The 16121-nt window shown below is 39.3% G+C and overlaps 2 protein-coding genes across 3 annotated transcripts in view; both read left to right on the top strand.

The window, feature by feature from the left end:
• Window positions 1-4379, top strand: part of LOC135202181 (suppressor of SWI4 1 homolog) — a 41290-nt gene extending 36911 nt beyond the window's left edge. Inside the window, exons 5-9 of the mRNA XM_064231437.1 lie at window positions 219-403; window positions 791-923; window positions 1956-2065; window positions 2280-2506; window positions 4051-4379. Coding sequence (XP_064087507.1) covers window positions 219-403; window positions 791-923; window positions 1956-2065; window positions 2280-2506; window positions 4051-4172 — 777 coding nt within the window. The 3' untranslated portion in view covers window positions 4173-4379. The remainder of the gene's footprint in view (window positions 1-218; window positions 404-790; window positions 924-1955; window positions 2066-2279; window positions 2507-4050) is intronic.
• Window positions 4380-9328: 4949 nt separating this feature from the next.
• LOC135202171 (uncharacterized) overlaps window positions 9329-16121 on the top strand; it is a 103008-nt gene continuing 96215 nt past the window's right edge. The window contains exon 1 of one of the 2 annotated variants that reach the window (XM_064231433.1): window positions 9329-9470. The gene's annotated coding sequence lies outside the window, so the exon portion shown is untranslated. The remainder of the gene's footprint in view (window positions 9471-16121) is intronic. The other variant, XM_064231428.1, reaches the window with a different exon arrangement.

Raw genomic sequence — 16121 nt, 5'->3', positions numbered from 1 at the left:
GATGGGTTGTCATGAAGAATTCTGATATATGTGTAAACATTGCATTACCACCTGGTGGGAAACGAGTGATTATTGACAGGCCATCCATGTCAGCAGTGTTATTTTTTGCTTATTTTGAATTCTGATGGCACTTGATGGTGGCAAAGATGTAAAATAATTTTAACAGGATGTAAGTATATCTAAATAATTTAATTTGTGCAAATTTTATGTCTTTCAAGGCTTCTCCAGATAAAATTAGACGATGCTGCTTGTTTCATTATGATGAAGAAAAAGATCAGTTTGATCTCCGACATTATGCTATACGCACAGTTCCAGTAGAAGTGTCTAAAAGCGTTAAGAAGTTGATGGGTCGTAAAGTACCAAACTTGAGTAAATTCAAAGATGTCTCAGAGTTTATGACAAAGTAAGTGAAAGTTCATAATTGTCTCATGTATATTCAGCTGAAGAGTGTGTATTTTTAAAATGTGAAATTGATTTGAGGAAATTTGACTTATTGTTGGCAGTATATTGTTGTGTGCATATTTTTGGTTAGATGTGAGACAAAATCCATTTGGGCCTTGCTTGCAAATGCCAGGTATGGCTTTCCATATAGATTATGGTATGTGATATATAGTTTTGTGTGCCCTCACTTGGCATCTAGATGTAAAGATAGTTATTTTGGAAGGTGAACCTAGAATAGGCTTGTATGTATGCGCTACACCAGTTCTTATAGAACAAGCCATTCCATGTTGTAGGATTTGTTCATCCTTTAATCAGGAAGTATTTATTGTAATCCTATTTTACTCAAAAGGGCTGGAATGCTGTCTGACAGTGAAGTAGAAGATGACCCGAACGCCCGTGTTACAGTTCCTGATAAAAAGTCTAAAGTGTCTTTGAAGTCATCTGTACGCTTGAGTGAACTTGGTCCTCGAATGACCTTGCAGGTACGTATTACAGAAATTTTGATTTGAGGAAATCTGATATTTTTATTTTATGGAAACAATTTTCTTATAAAACCACTAATCATAAGATGCCTTATTCTATGTAGAACTTATCCTGAAAACAATGAACCTACTGCATGCAGCCTTAAAAATGAAAATCATCTTTTTCTTACAAAACAAAAGGTATCTTGTCCCTCAGCATAGATTGACACTTTCAATATGTGTGATTATTTTTTTGGGAGGAGAGAGAGCATAAAATCTGAGTCACAACGGGCCGGGGGGCTATAAAATTTGAGGCAGATGTAGCAATGCAAATCTCATTCACCACCATAAAATATGGGGAGAGGGAGGAATCATTTGATTATTTGATTGCTTGCCTTTCGCAACATAGTGTAGAAAACTGCAGTTCTTTAGGTATTTTGCAGCATCCTTTCAGCAACATTGCTTTGTATCTTCTTTAATATGCATGATTGTTGAGATGGACCACTTCAGTTTTCTAATTCTATCTAGTAGTAGCATCATAGTAGAGAAAAATGTTGTCAGCAGTAGTGAGAAAATGTATGTATGTCAGTAGTAGTGAGAAAATGTATGTATGTCAGTAGTAGTGAGAAAATGCTGATAATCCTGAGAACTGCTGCAACGCAGCAAACATGAAAGGAATCACGCAGAGAGTGAAGTCTTATTTTTCTGGGTCAGTAGATGATGACCTACTATTTTGTACTGAGATTTATCTGTTTGCAAGATCTTTCAATTTGTAGTGACTAGCTCTGGTTGCACAGAATAAGGTTATTCCATGATTAAGGGGTTTGTGGTAAAGTGTGTTTTACTTTGGAAAAAAATGTTATGTTTAATGTAGTATTGAATCAGGAATTTTTATCCTATTCCTTGTGATGTTTTTGTGTTTTCTATCTTTCACACAAGGAGATAAATTTCTATGTGGCCTTTGTAAAAGACTTTGTATTTTCATGAACAAGGATTGGTATCTAGCTGTTGGTTGTAGTATGTAGCTACTGGTTTAAAAAAAAGATTTTTCAGATATATAAAGTTGAAAGTGGCCTTCTGGAAGGACAAGTTTTATATCATAGTCATGTGATTAAAACTGCAGAGGAGAAGTTGGAACTAGAAGAAAATTTAAGGAGAAAGAAGTAAGTGGTGTCAGACATGGAATGATTCCTTTCCGTTATCTTGTCTTATACACACTCTAGTTTGATTCCCATTTGAACAAGTCTTCATTTATACCATTTTTGGTATCTTAAGGAAGATGCTAATTGAAATTCTTGGTGAATTTTCTTGCATTTAACGTTAGTTTTTTCTTGACTGAATGTTAGTTTTTTCTTGACTGAATGTTGTTATTCCCAGAAAACTGAAAGAGAAGAGGAAAAAACAGCAAGAACAAAATGTTGAGGAAAAGAAGAAAAAGAAGGAAGATCACAAAAAGAAGTGCTTAGCTGGAATGGGTATCACCAAAAATGAAGTTGATGAGGAAAATGGTCATAGTAAGGCAGATGATGCAGATGCTGATGACGAAGATGAAGACGATGATGCTGATTACTTCAGGAAAGAAGTTGGCGAGGAACCCGACCCAGGTGAGAATATACTGTATATACTCGCGTAACATGCGATCTTGCATATCATGCGACCTCCAAATTTTCGCCCTAAAACAATGATTTGATCATGTATCTCGGGTATCATGTGAGTTCAATTTGTGAGACCAAACTACAATACGCTAACCTATTTTCCTCCATCTCGTTATCTTTCCCATCTTCTAGTTAAGTTAAAAAGAGTAAAAGAGAAAGCTAAAAGTATCAGTCAGTAATGTTATATTTGTTGTGTAAGCACACAGCCAGAAACAGCAGATTTGCTATGAACAACCAAATCCGATAACTACAGCGGTTTGTTTGAATTTCAACCATTGTACGATAGTAGAAAATTACCGTAGTTATTTTAGTACAAATGAGGTGAATAGAATAGGACTGTTATATTTAACATTACTATATCCTCATTTGCTATGGAGAAAAGATTGGCAAGGGCGTATACTGCTAAATTTAAGCTGCAAGTTGTAGCTGAAGCTGAGGAAAGAATATTCATCTGCTAACAACTATTATTGTACATTGGCAACATAGAAACTTAAGTATGGCACCATGAACTCGACTGTGGTATTCTGATAAAATCAAGTGAAAATATCAAATGCAATATACATGCCCTCAGCGCCATCTACTAATGAAAAAAATAACTAAATTTTGTTCACAATGATACGAATTCAAGTGTTATTTTAACTTGGAAACACTTCGTATAACGAAAAATAACCTTGTCCCATATCAGGAGTATCTTGAGATTCATTTACGCTAACTAGAAGCAAGGAAATACCTCTGATTTGACTTCAATACAGCAAAATAAACTTACCTCGCAATCGTCCTCAGCTGATTTCCAAACAAAACATTGATTGCTATTTTTGTATTTTATAATACAACAATAGTTATATGAAAATACATACAATATTATTGGATGCAGTGAAGTAAAGCATAACTTTTTAAAAGATCCAGGGAAAAGATGCATATTTATTATGTTTGTATTTTATCAAACGATACTAGTATGTGACTATTACATACGCTAATTTTATATCTCATGTATGATGCAACCCCCATATATTTAGCTCCAAAGTTAGGTCTTCAAAAGTCGCATGATATGTTAGTATACAAGGTAAGTCTTGGATTACTATTATTTATAGCGCACTTTGTAGTACCTGACCTTAAAAGACTTTTTTTCTTCTTCTTCTTTTTTAATGCTGAAGCTTAAAACTGTCTTGATATATTCAGGAAATTAAGACTTGCTGTATGATCTGTTTCCTGTGATGAATTTATTTTAGAAGGATTTTACAGAAATTTTCAGAAGTTTTATCAAGTCTCATAAAAATTACTGAATTCATTTGACTTTTTGATAAATGAAGACATAACTATGACATTTACTGTTTGGTTCAGAATTTTCTCAATATACAAATACTACAGTACATTGTGAGTTGTATAGGGTATTTGTTTCTTTCAGATAAGTGGTTTATGATAATTTTTTTGTCATCTATTTAGAGGGTCCAGTATGAGTATAGTTCTAATGAATTCCTTCTCTCAAATTTTAGATTACTTCACTAAGAAACGTAAGCATTCTGGGAAATCTGATGTTCCAAGGAAGAAAATAAAGAACTTCAAGGAAATTAAGAAGTCACAGAAGGAGAGAAAGAGGAAACAAAACTCAGAATAAGAAACGCTTTAGACGGAATTCACTTCAGCAGAACTATGGTGAAAGGAAGCAACATAAATAAAGACTATAGTGAAATGTTTTTTGGAGTTATAAATGCCAAGACTGGTAGAGTTGTGGATTAAAACAGTGCTGGCTAGTTTATTGGAGTGGAGTGAAAGTATGAATGTTTTTTTTTATGATAGAATATACAACAGATACAACAGTGAATGTATTGTTTTTATATTTCCTATCATTTAAAACTGAGTAACAATTGAATAGTGAAGGAACCACTACAGAGTACTGTATTTTGACTTTGCACTGAATATTATATGTATATAGTTTCATACTAAAAAATTTGGGAAAACTAAACAGTGCTTGAGTATGTTGAGGTTTGGTAAATAGTTTTAAGGAGTTCATATGAACTTACTAATCTTATGTTGCAGTCCCTGGCTTTGTCAGATATTTTCATGGAAAAGTCATAATTTTAGAGAAGTTATGAATCCTCCTCTCAAGTAAATTTTCCCAGTAGTCAGACATCTTAAATTCACTCCATACTCTTTATCTCTTGCACTTAATGCCTGAATTCCAATCTGATCCAAGTTATCATCTGTGCCAGGTATTGTAAAGTAATGAATCTTACATTAACATATTAAAGTAGATTAAATCAGCTTATGGATTGTGGTGTTCTTGACTGCAAAATGAGCACAATCAAGCAGCATTATTCTGTCTTTGAACTGGTGTCATGCTCTGTTCAACATGACCCAAAGGTCCCTGAATGCTGACCACACATTTGATCAAATGTATTTTTCTGAGATCGTTAGTTTCTAGCCTAAAGCAAATATCAAAGCAGGCAAACCAATCCTTTAGATGAACAAAATTAGACTCGTCAACCTTTCAGTTTATCCAGTCATTAAATTTTTAATGAGTTACAATACATTAAATAAGATCTATTATTATCATTAAGAGCAAACCATTTTGACCCTATGACACGTGAGGATGTTAATGCAGTGTTCTGGTTAAATATTTTTTCAAACAATAGAAGGTATTCATCCAGGTTTACGTAAGCTTTTGCAAGTCTGAGTTGATAAAATGAGAAAATGCTTGAAGTATGAACCCATAATTCAATGGTGGTCAAAGATAACACGAATACATAAATGCTGACACTCCCCCATGTAAGTGAACTTAATGCTCTCTCTATGCAGTGAATTTTGCTTGACCTACTCATCTGTGTGTGCCTTATTGGCTTTGTAGAATAAGAATCTTTAATACTTTACATGTAAATTTTGGTGGAAAAGTTCATTTACGGTGCATATCTGGCACTATTCTGCTGGGGTGTTTTGACATACTTGAACATCTGTTGCACTTCCCTACTTCCACATAGCAATAATGAATAGTGATTGAGACGCTTGATGCGGAAGGTAGGTTTGAGAATCTGACTGAAGCTTCGATTCTTCTCTTCTGGATTTCAAAGTCTTCCGCTTTCCTTTGAGACAAACGGAGCCAGTGTGTTCATTAGTTCGTTCTCCTCCCTGCGATTTGGACAGCATATGAAAAAACATATATCTTTAAGAGAACACATGGATGGAGTGTACGACCTAACAAAGACAGAAATTAAACCCATGGAAGAAAACAAAATAACAGGTGATGTAAAATATCAACTTGAGAAAATGAAGGCAAATAAAGCACTTGGGCCAGACAGAACGAAGCCAGTTCTTTTCAGACTATTCTTACAAAGTACCAAGAAACAACGCCCCACAGTCAAAGATCTTAGGCAATTGCTCTAACAAACGCATCATATAAAATCTTCATGGGGAGCCTGAAGACCAAAATAGAAAAACATATTAGAAACATAAGAAAAATTAATGAACTGCATTTTGTTGTAAGCGCCTCAGTGACGTGGTTGGTATGGTGTTGGCATCCTACCCCAGTGGTTGCGGGTTCGATTCCCGGCCATTCCATTGAGGAGTGAGAGATGTGTACTTCTGGTGATAGAAGTTCACTCTCGGAAGTCCCATAAAGCCGTTGGTCCCGTTGCTGAATAACTACTGGTTCCATGCAACGTAAAGGCACCATACAAACAAACAAACAAACATTATTTGTTCTATCAGTAGACTCCCAAAAAGCATTTGACTCGGTTAATAGAAAAAAAGCTCATAGAGGTCATGATGAAATATAGGCTGCATGCAGAGGCAATAAATGCAGTTGCAAAGATATATACAAATGATGTAACAAGTCTGTGCTTTAACGATATAGAACAAAAAGAGCTAGATGTAACTAATGGAATAAGACAGGGATGCAATGGCTCAACCATATTCTTTCTACTAAAAATGTACCAAAAACAGAAAAACTAGAAAGTACAACAACAGGTTTCAGAAATGAAGTTATAAGGATAGTGGCACTATTATATGCAGATGATGGATTAATACTAGGACACACCCTTGAAGAAATAACAAAGGCAATAAAAACCCTAATCGAAACAGAGAGTGAATGTGGCCAAACATAAACAAGAACAAGAGTAGCATATCAATGTACTACGTCATGTATAGTATCGATGATATGGAAAATATGGAGCACATAGGAGGAATGAAAATAGTTAAAAACATTAAATACCTAGGAGTGACAATCAACAACATGAAAGACTGCTTCAGAGAACAGATTAAAAAAACAGTCCAAATCAAAGCAAAGCAGATGGCAAATATGGCTAATGCAGTCATCAATAAAAGCTGTAGCAGGGTAAAAATAGGAAAATTTTATTGGAAAGGATTAGCGATGCTTTCCTTCATGTATGCCATGGAAGCCATGAAAGTTGACAAGAAAACCAAAAATGAATTTCAGAAGATAGACAATCAAGTATATAGAACAATTTTGGAAGCTGCTAGTTACACAGTGAGTCGTGCGTTAAGATTTGAAATAGGGGCCTCTTCCTGCCACTCAAGAGATATAAAGAATGAACTATTCTACCTGAAAAACATTGAAGAGTGGTGGAAATAGGCTCCTATATGAGATAGCCATGGATTAGTATGAAAACAAGAAAACCCCCTGGATAATGCAAGTAAAAGAATATATGAAATAACTAAACATAAAATTAAGTAAAATTGAAGCAGTTAAAGACAAACAGTTACCGCCCGCCACTTACGTTCATTTATGCCTGCACAGTTATAACTGTGCAGGCAAATCTTCGCCACTAATGATACAGATCGTACAGGCGGTTTCCTCAGTTCTCAGTAGGAGCCATGGCGTCAACACACAATGCTCTGGCTGTGATTGGCTTGCTGACACCATAAAAATTTTTGTAAACGTCAAGTAAGATGTCCAGTGAAAGAGTGGTTGATAAAAACGAATTAAATAGTCCCATGTGAATTTGTTAAGAATATTAATCAGAAAGTTGAATATTATTTTGTTCTCAATTAAAAAACGATTTACATACATGGTGCATAATCTATATTTAACATAGTGATGGATGTATTAATAGAGGAAGTAAGGGAGGCAGTACGATGGAACATATTGTATGCGGATGATATTGTTCTGTACGGAGAGAGCAGGGAAGATCTGGAAATTAAATTGGAAAGATGGAGACAAGTACTGGAGGACAGAGGAATGAGAATAAGTAGATCTAAGACAGAATATATGTGCACCACTACTGAGGGGGATGATAGAGAAAGTATTCAGCTTGGTGGAGAGCAAATGAGTTGATAAGTTTAAGTATTTGGGATCTTTTTTTAACGCTGGAGGAAGTATGGAAGAAGTAAAACATCGGGTACAGGCAGGCTGGAACAACTGGAGAGCGGCCTCTGGAGTTCTTTGTGACAAAAGAGTACCGCTGAGGTTAAAAGGAAAATTTCACAAGACGGTGGTAAGAACAGCAATGCTGTATGGTACAGAAACAGCAAGCATGAGAAAAACAGAGCAGAGGATGGATGTGGCAGAAATGAGAATGCTTAGGTGGATGTCTGGGGTGACAAGAGAGGATAGGATCAGAAATGACTACATAAGGGGTCGACTAAGGTGGTGGAAGTATCAAAGAAAGTGCAGGAGGAGAGGCTGAGATGGCATGGACACCTGTTGAGGAGAGATGAGGACCACACTGGGAGACATACTATGGGGATGGAGGTTCAAGAAAGAAGAAGAAGAGGCAGACCAAGAAAGGGATGGAAGGACTGTGTGAGTGGAGACTTACATGAGAAGGGAATTGATGAGGCAGAAGAACAGGATAGAAATAGATGGAAACGGCGACCCCATATAAAAATGGGAATCAGCGGGGAAGAAGAAGAAGAAATGCATAATCATGAATAGCCGCATATACTTGGTCTATTCTTGTTTTACATTATTTTGTCATAATAAATATTTATTCTCATTGAAAAACTGTCTTGGATATATGGTTTATAACAACGAATATACATACATAGGCTTAATCTGTTTGATAGCCTTTGGATTTTACTTGCAAAAGCAGTCTCATTCATATAGATATCAATGAAATCTACAAGCCATTCAAGAATGGTGCTGTCACACACAGCCTGGAAAAATGGCAAAATTATAAATATATATTCTGACTTCCGTATAATTATTAAAAACGAGTAAATTCAATACATCCTCACTTTAGGTATAAACACTGTTCAATTCAGTAAAACCCAGCTCAACACACTTTATTAGTAGATGTTATCTGTCCGCGGAGTCGGACAGCTGCTAACTCCTTAGAAACTGTGCAGGCTGTCTACGCTAACGTTCAGTTATAACTGCGCAGGCATAACTGAACGTTAGTGGCGGCCTTAAGAGAATTAATAAACAACTGGGACAGAAAAACGTGGCGGAAAGAAATGAATGAAAAGTCAACATTAAGAATCCACAGAAAATATAAAAAAAAAAAGAGAAATCTGGTATGACAATGACAACACTGAAAACCAATGCTGATCGGTAAGGCCAGACTAGGTACACTAAATAGGATTAAATGATAGAAATAGGATAAAAGGAGAAGATACAAAATGATTGTGCTGTAAGGAACAAAATGAAAATTTAGAACATTTCTTACTTTACTGTCCAGCATAAAATGAGATTAGAAATAGATATATTTTTGTGCAGTAACCATATCAAGAAAATAAAGAGGAATTAGTAGCTAATGTATTCTTATTGGCAGATCTACTGAGGGAGGAATTGGAGAATAGGGAAGATTTTCTAAAAGAAATGTGGTATTTCAGAGAGAAGAAACTCAAACTAACACAAAAGAGGAATAAAACAAGCAAGGAACTGAATCGAGCCGTTTCAATGCCAAGCCCTAATGCTACTACTACTACTACTACCGCTGTCACCCGTGTTGAAGTAACTGTAAGTTTTATTCTAAATACACATTTTTTTGGGTGTATAAGATAGATTAAAGCCCAAAGAGCACGGCTGTGACATTTATTAAACTTCACTCCCCAGAATATAATAATTGGTTGTAGGTACACCTGGGGACAAAACTCGCTTAGGAGGTTCTCTAAGAATTGGGAAACTAGGGTAAACAATCAAGGACGATCCTCTATCATCACGGTGGACGGGTCTTATTCATTCGATATTTAATTGGTGAAACAAGAATACAATTACAACTCTGAGCATACCATTCAAAAGATTGAAGTTTCGTCAACTTAATGTGATATAATGAAAGCCCCCATACGAACTTAAATAAGCATGTGACGCTCTTCGTAAAATATATTTCCAAGGCAGTTTTGAAATCCAATATATACGGATGGACACCATCTTTCCCAACCTTCCCAGCACTCATTTGAACAATGTTAGCGTATAGCCTATAGCTACCTATACTATGTAACGTTTATTGATCTTACTCAAGATTGCAGTTGTAATCAGCACAATAAAACAACATTTTGTTGCCTACATTAGTGAAAGTACCTATGAACTTGTTATTCCCGGGGTCATGGTTTGAACTGAATTCATTTTTACCTTGTAATCGGTGGTTTTTATCCTTACTGCCATCATAACCAGCGTTGCCGATAGCTCTGCATACTAAAATCGGCATCTTATAGAAAACGGAATTCATTTTATGGCCCAGGGGTACTTTAAGAAAATAAACCAATCTTATGCAACACCTCATCGATTTATATTCATCATCATTCAACAAAAGTATATATTAGCTATGTATATACACAATTACAACCAAAACAACAATGATATATACATATTAAGTTTTATAGATAAACTTTATAAAACATAGAAATTACACACAAAATATACTATAGGTAGATACGTAACCTACTCAGTTTTATAAATCAACTTTATAGACAACAAGGATAGGTATAAATAAAAACAAAAAAAAAATTTCATTATTTTTTCGTCATAATATCAGGGTACAAATATGTTTGAGAATATATTTTACTAATTCCAGATTTTATATCCTGTTTTTATGCTAATTTCTTTGAAGCCCCCCCCCCCCCCCCCCCCCCCCCCCCCCCCCCCCCCCCATAATGAAGCCTAGCTCCTGGATTCACCAGTGATGGAATAGTAATTACGCCACTTGTAACTACATGGTTCATGTCAGTTATAATGTAATCACATGTCTTATCATCAAATTACAATTCTATGAATGGAAACAATATCAAATATCTTACAATTACTTTACAACTATGTAACTCATTAAATTCAATAACATTATAATTACAAAAGTTACAGCTATTTCAATCTTGCTAGTTTTATCTACAGTTTGATTTTTTTTCTTGTAGTTTGAATTACATTCCTAATCATACATAATATACTAAGATATGATATCCATGGGTATTTCAACTGCTAACACTATTAGCGGTTTGTGTTCTTTTACAATTATAAAAGGGTTCCTTACCGTCACTGAAGGGTTGAACGTTTTCAACGCTTATTAAGTGGAATCTCTTAAAGAATCATTTACACATATATTATGTAATAATAATGTAGTAATAATCATTTTTTACCCAATCTTACATAAAAAGACATTAACTAATTAAAAAATAAGTATTTAAATTTATTTGAGACGATAAATCAATCCCCTCGAAGAATGCCGAGTTTTTCTCGGCATGAACAAGGAGGCCGATTTCTTCTCGGCATTGAAGGTCTGGTTCTCCGCCTGTAGAGTTTTTTCTCGGCAAATCGGGGGAAAATTCGGCATTTCGGCAACGCTGATCACAACTGAAACTCCACAGTGCTTACTATTTGATTGTTATTATACACATTTTAGTCTTAATTCACTCCACATTGCACTTGAACCACGTTGCTGTTCTTGGTTCCTAAGCGCTCACTCCACAAACAGTTATGAGCAGCAGATGACGACACTGCAAAGTTTTATTCCCTTAATTGTTTACTTTACTCAATATTTAGTTTAACTTTACTTTGTTATTTCAAAATGTTTATTTAATTCATGTCTATTATCCCTTTTTTGCAACCAAATTACCCCAAAAAATTACAGATAGTATTTCTAAAGTAGATACAATCCAATGTTTCTAGGTAACCTTGTCGTAGCCTACATCTGGTTGTTTAAGTCTATATTAGTAGTACTATTTTGATTTTCTTTAATAACTGTATGCCAGAAATAAATGTAACCTTTAATGTTTGCATGCTAAGAATGACAAAATCATCGTTGCCACATTAGTGGAGCCTCACACATACGCTGATGCATTATTATAAACTGTTCCCATGAATTCTAGTTGTCATAGTAATGCAGTAATGATAAAATTGCTTTAATATTTATGTATATATACTTTCAATACATAGGCTAATTTCACCAATTTCCACGTTTTGTGTAAGTCTTATACCCAGTTTGGAGGGTGAACACATACCAATTGGCAAGAGAGAGAGAGAGAGAGAGAAAGGAAGGCGAAGGAACGAAGAAGGAAAGGGGTGGTGGAGGGGGGGGGGGGTGGAGGGGGGGGGGTTAGAGGGTAGGTGGAGCTTTATACGCGTGTTCGTATCCATTTCTGGATAATGGAGTTTTTGTCTCTTGGTACAAGGACAAGTGTCGTTATTCTTTACGATTAGTGATTCACGATACCCTTATAAATTACGGCACTGGGTGTAATGCACTATAGCAAAATCTCGTTCTGATACGAGTGTTCGTTACAGAAATATTGCCAAAAAACCTGCTTGCACTGTCTCTGAAACCCATAGTAGGTATGCTGCTTAGTTGTCAATCAAGTTTTTTGTAATCAAATATTTTTTACAAGCTAGCTATTGTATAAATTTGTATTTGTTCCGATACGTAATACAAACCCTCGGTCCTTTAACAATTGGAAGGTAACTAGCGGCAGCTGGGACGGTCGTAAGCTTCGAACAAGGGGAGAATGGTAGTTAACTGCTTGTTCGATCGTGCGAGCGGCGTGAAGAATCACTTTTGCTTTCGGCCGTGGTGTGTGAAGACGTGCTCGTCATCGCTCTCTGCCCGCTACTTCGTCGTGTGCTTTGATGATTGTTTACAATTCCTTCTTCACTGGTTTGTTTGATTGGTAGTGAATGAAATTGTAAGTACTCTTGTTCATTTTTCATTTTGTTTATTGAAGTGAAGTGATTGAAATGGATCTGGAAATGGAGCTTTCGCCGCGCCCCCCGGTCGCCCGTAGAGTGTGTCCTGGGCTGGAGGGGCGTAAATGTGGCGGCTTCCGCTCTTTTCCGGAAATAGATCCGCATGAATTATGCTCTCGGTGCCGAGGGCGAGAGTGCTCTCGGACCGATCCATGTGATGTATGTAATAATTGGTCTGAGGTGCAGTGGGTGCTGTATGAGGGTAGGAAGAGGCGTAGGCTAGCCAAGGAGTCGTCGGAAAGCTCTCCAGCGACTCCTTTGGTGACGGATACCTCGTCATCCTTCCTACCCCCTGCTCAGCCCCCACGTTTCGCGCCTTCCCCTGCGACCTGGGGGACGGATCGCCGCTCCCACCAGAAGAGCCACGTCACAGCTCAAGTTGTTCTGGAGCCCGAAGTAGGGAACCAGACTGACAGTGGGCTTGCCACGATAAGAGCTTCTCGACTCGGTTCTGAACCAGGAGAGCCTCTTGTCTCCGGACGAGAAGGCTCGCTCAGGTCTAGCCGGTCGGGCAAGCTACTTCCACCTCCTCTGCCGCGACAGCGGCGTTTTTTCAGAGTATTGCAGCTTCTTCCCCTCCTTCGGTCCTCCTGAGAGGTTTCGATCTCGACGAGGACTGGAATGAGTCAGAGGACGGTTTTGGCTCTCCTGTCAGGTGTCGATCAGCCCCACCCAGACGACGTTCACAGTGGTGGCAGATGCTTACCTACAGTACGAGTTCGTAACCCTCTTGGGTGAGGGGGGGGGGGGGGCGGGGGGGGGGGGGGGGGGGGGGGAGGAAAGACCATCGCCGCAAGGGGATGGCTGCTCCTACTCTCGTCTCCAAATGCTAGTTCCGCTGGAAAGGCAAGCAATATCCATTTCCTCCCCCATTTTCCCTCTCTCCTTACGGCTACGAGGAAAGGGGTAGGATCCTACAGACTTCTCTGTAGGATCCCACGATTGGGGGACTGCGCTACCGGGGGGACCTTCGGGTCCTACCCTGACGTAACCCTGGTCGTGAGGAGGGACCCTGCACCATCTCCGATTTCTATGGGAATTGAGAGGACAACCAACCGATATTCGTTAAACGAATCCGGTGGGGGTTTCGCTGGGCGCTTAGAATTCTGCAGAATTTCTAGCACACAATGGCGAGACCACTGTCCAAGGAAGTTAGACGAGTATTCCCGATAATTGTTACCACGATAATCGGGGATCTCGCCGAATGCTCAAATTCCTGGAATTCTTAGCGTTGGAAGGAAGACTGTCGCCGAAGGAAGATATCTCACAGTAGGCGGCCAACCCTGATTAGAGAAGCGGACGGGAACATCCAGTTTGGCATGAACTATCGTCTTCGTTATTCTGTTCACCATTGAAGCTTTCCTTCGGGGAAGACTTCTTCTCTCTCTTTCTTAGAGATCGAAGGCGGTCGATCTCCAATCCTTATTTGTTCCGATACGTAATACAAACCATCGGTCCTTTAACAATAGGAAGTAGCTAGCGGCAGCTGGAACGGTCGTAAGCTTCGAACAAGGGGAGAATGGTAGTTAACTGCTTGTCCGACAGTCGCGCGCCGCGCGACTGGGAGGTAAACAAATCACTTTTGCTTTCGGGCGGCCGGCGGGTGTGAAGGACGTGTTCGTCATCGCTCTCTGCCCGCTTCATCGTCGTATGCTTTGTTTATATTGTCTTTTGTTCCGATACGTAATACAAACCCTCGGTCCTTTAACAATAGGAAGGTAACTACGCGGCAGCTGGGACGGTCGTAAGCTTCGAACAAGGGGAGAACGGTAGTTAACTGCTTGTCCGATCGTGCGCGCGCCGAGAGGTGAAGAATCACTTTTGCTTTCGGCCGCGGGTGTGAAGGACGTGTTCGTCATCGCTCTCTGCCCGCTTCATCGTCTGTATGCTTTTGTTTATATTGTGTTTTTTACTAATGGTTTGGTTTGACTTGAAAATGAAACTGTAAGTACACTGTTTTCATTTTCATTACTTAATTATGAATCAACATGGAACTATCGCCGTAGAGACGGCGATTTCCGCTCTTTTCATGAATTGAACCCTTGAATTAGTCTCGGTGCCGAGGGCGGGCGCACTGCGCGAGTCATGTATTTTGGGCGAAAGTGTGTAATTGAAAGATGTAAGTACACTTTTTCATTATATTTTTGCCCTGTGCGTTCGTTGCCGAGAGCTTGATTGCGCTCGGCAAGAGCCTCTTATTTTGTATGAATAGAATGCAATGAAAGTGGATTCGCAATGCAGTTTTCTTTTCATTTTCATTTATTAATTGCATCAAATTAATTTTGGATCAATTTCCACTCTTACCGCCCGGGAATTAATCCTTACGATTTATTGCTGTGAAGTGAAAATAGCAAGTGCAGTATTGTTCATTTTCATATATATTTATGATAGCATCATATTATTATGGATCAAGTTTCCGCTCTTACCGGGAATTGATTTTTTCCCTCTTAAGTTCTATGAAGTGAATCGCAAGTGCAGTTATTCTGTTTCATTTTCATATTACTTTTCACTGCTGTGCGGGGTAGGGAAGCGAAGGTCTGCCAGGAAGTCGTCGGAAAGCTCTCCCGCGACTCCCTTGTATCCGATTCTTCGTCTTCTTTCCTGCCCCCCCGCTCAGCTTCCTCGTATTTTGTTTTTGGGGTCTTCCTTCCGTTCGGGGTGGGGCATGTCTCCCCCCCGTGCGCGAGGGAACCCCTCTTACTAATCTGTCTGTGCTACCGCAGGCGCTACATCCGTGGGAGACGACCTTGGACAGGTATGGACCACTGCGCTGCAGGGCGTGCCTAGCATCCACGATCTGCTGCAGAGTCTAGCGAGGTCTGGGCGGTGACCTTGGAGTGGTCTCCACTACAAACCTCACGGCCGCTTATGCTGCTTCCCACCCCCCGCTGGTCTACACTCCCCATGCTGTGTCGGTGACGCCGTCTGCCGCTTCTAGGGCCGGTCGCCGCCGTACCGAGGAGGGGTATGCCGCCGCCGCCTGTGTTTTCTTCATGTTGCCTGCCCCAGACTTCCGCTGTTCCAGCAGCTCGCCCCTGGACCGACCGCCAGTACCACGCTGGCTGCCGATGATTCTACGAGGCGATGGCTGGGCCTGCCGTACCTGTCGCTGATGGTGGTTCCCGCTACTGGCTTGGCTGTCCCTTCTGTGTTTATGCTGTTCCTGCCGCTCCTGAGCTGGTTGCTGTTCCTGTCGCTCCTGGTTCCGCGCCTGTCCATGCTGGTTCCTGCCCATGGTGTGTCTTCCCCAGTCCCAGGTCCTTCCGGACAGGTGCAGTCGGGCCGTGTTGCTTCGGCAATAGGCCCGACTCTGGCCTGGATGGAGGACCTGACGACTGTCCTGCGTGAGCTGACGAAGAAGAGGAAGGTGTCATCTTCGTCTTCGTCTGTTGCTGCCTCTTCCCCTTCGACTTCTAAGGCCCATAAGCCGAAGAAGAAGAA

The sequence above is a fragment of the Macrobrachium nipponense genome, chromosome 23 (genome assembly GCF_015104395.2).
Source record: "Macrobrachium nipponense isolate FS-2020 chromosome 23, ASM1510439v2, whole genome shotgun sequence".
Lineage (NCBI taxonomy): Eukaryota > Metazoa > Arthropoda > Malacostraca > Decapoda > Palaemonidae > Macrobrachium > Macrobrachium nipponense.
Note: the sequence above shows the minus strand (reverse complement) of the source record. Positions and strands in the feature narration are given on the sequence as shown.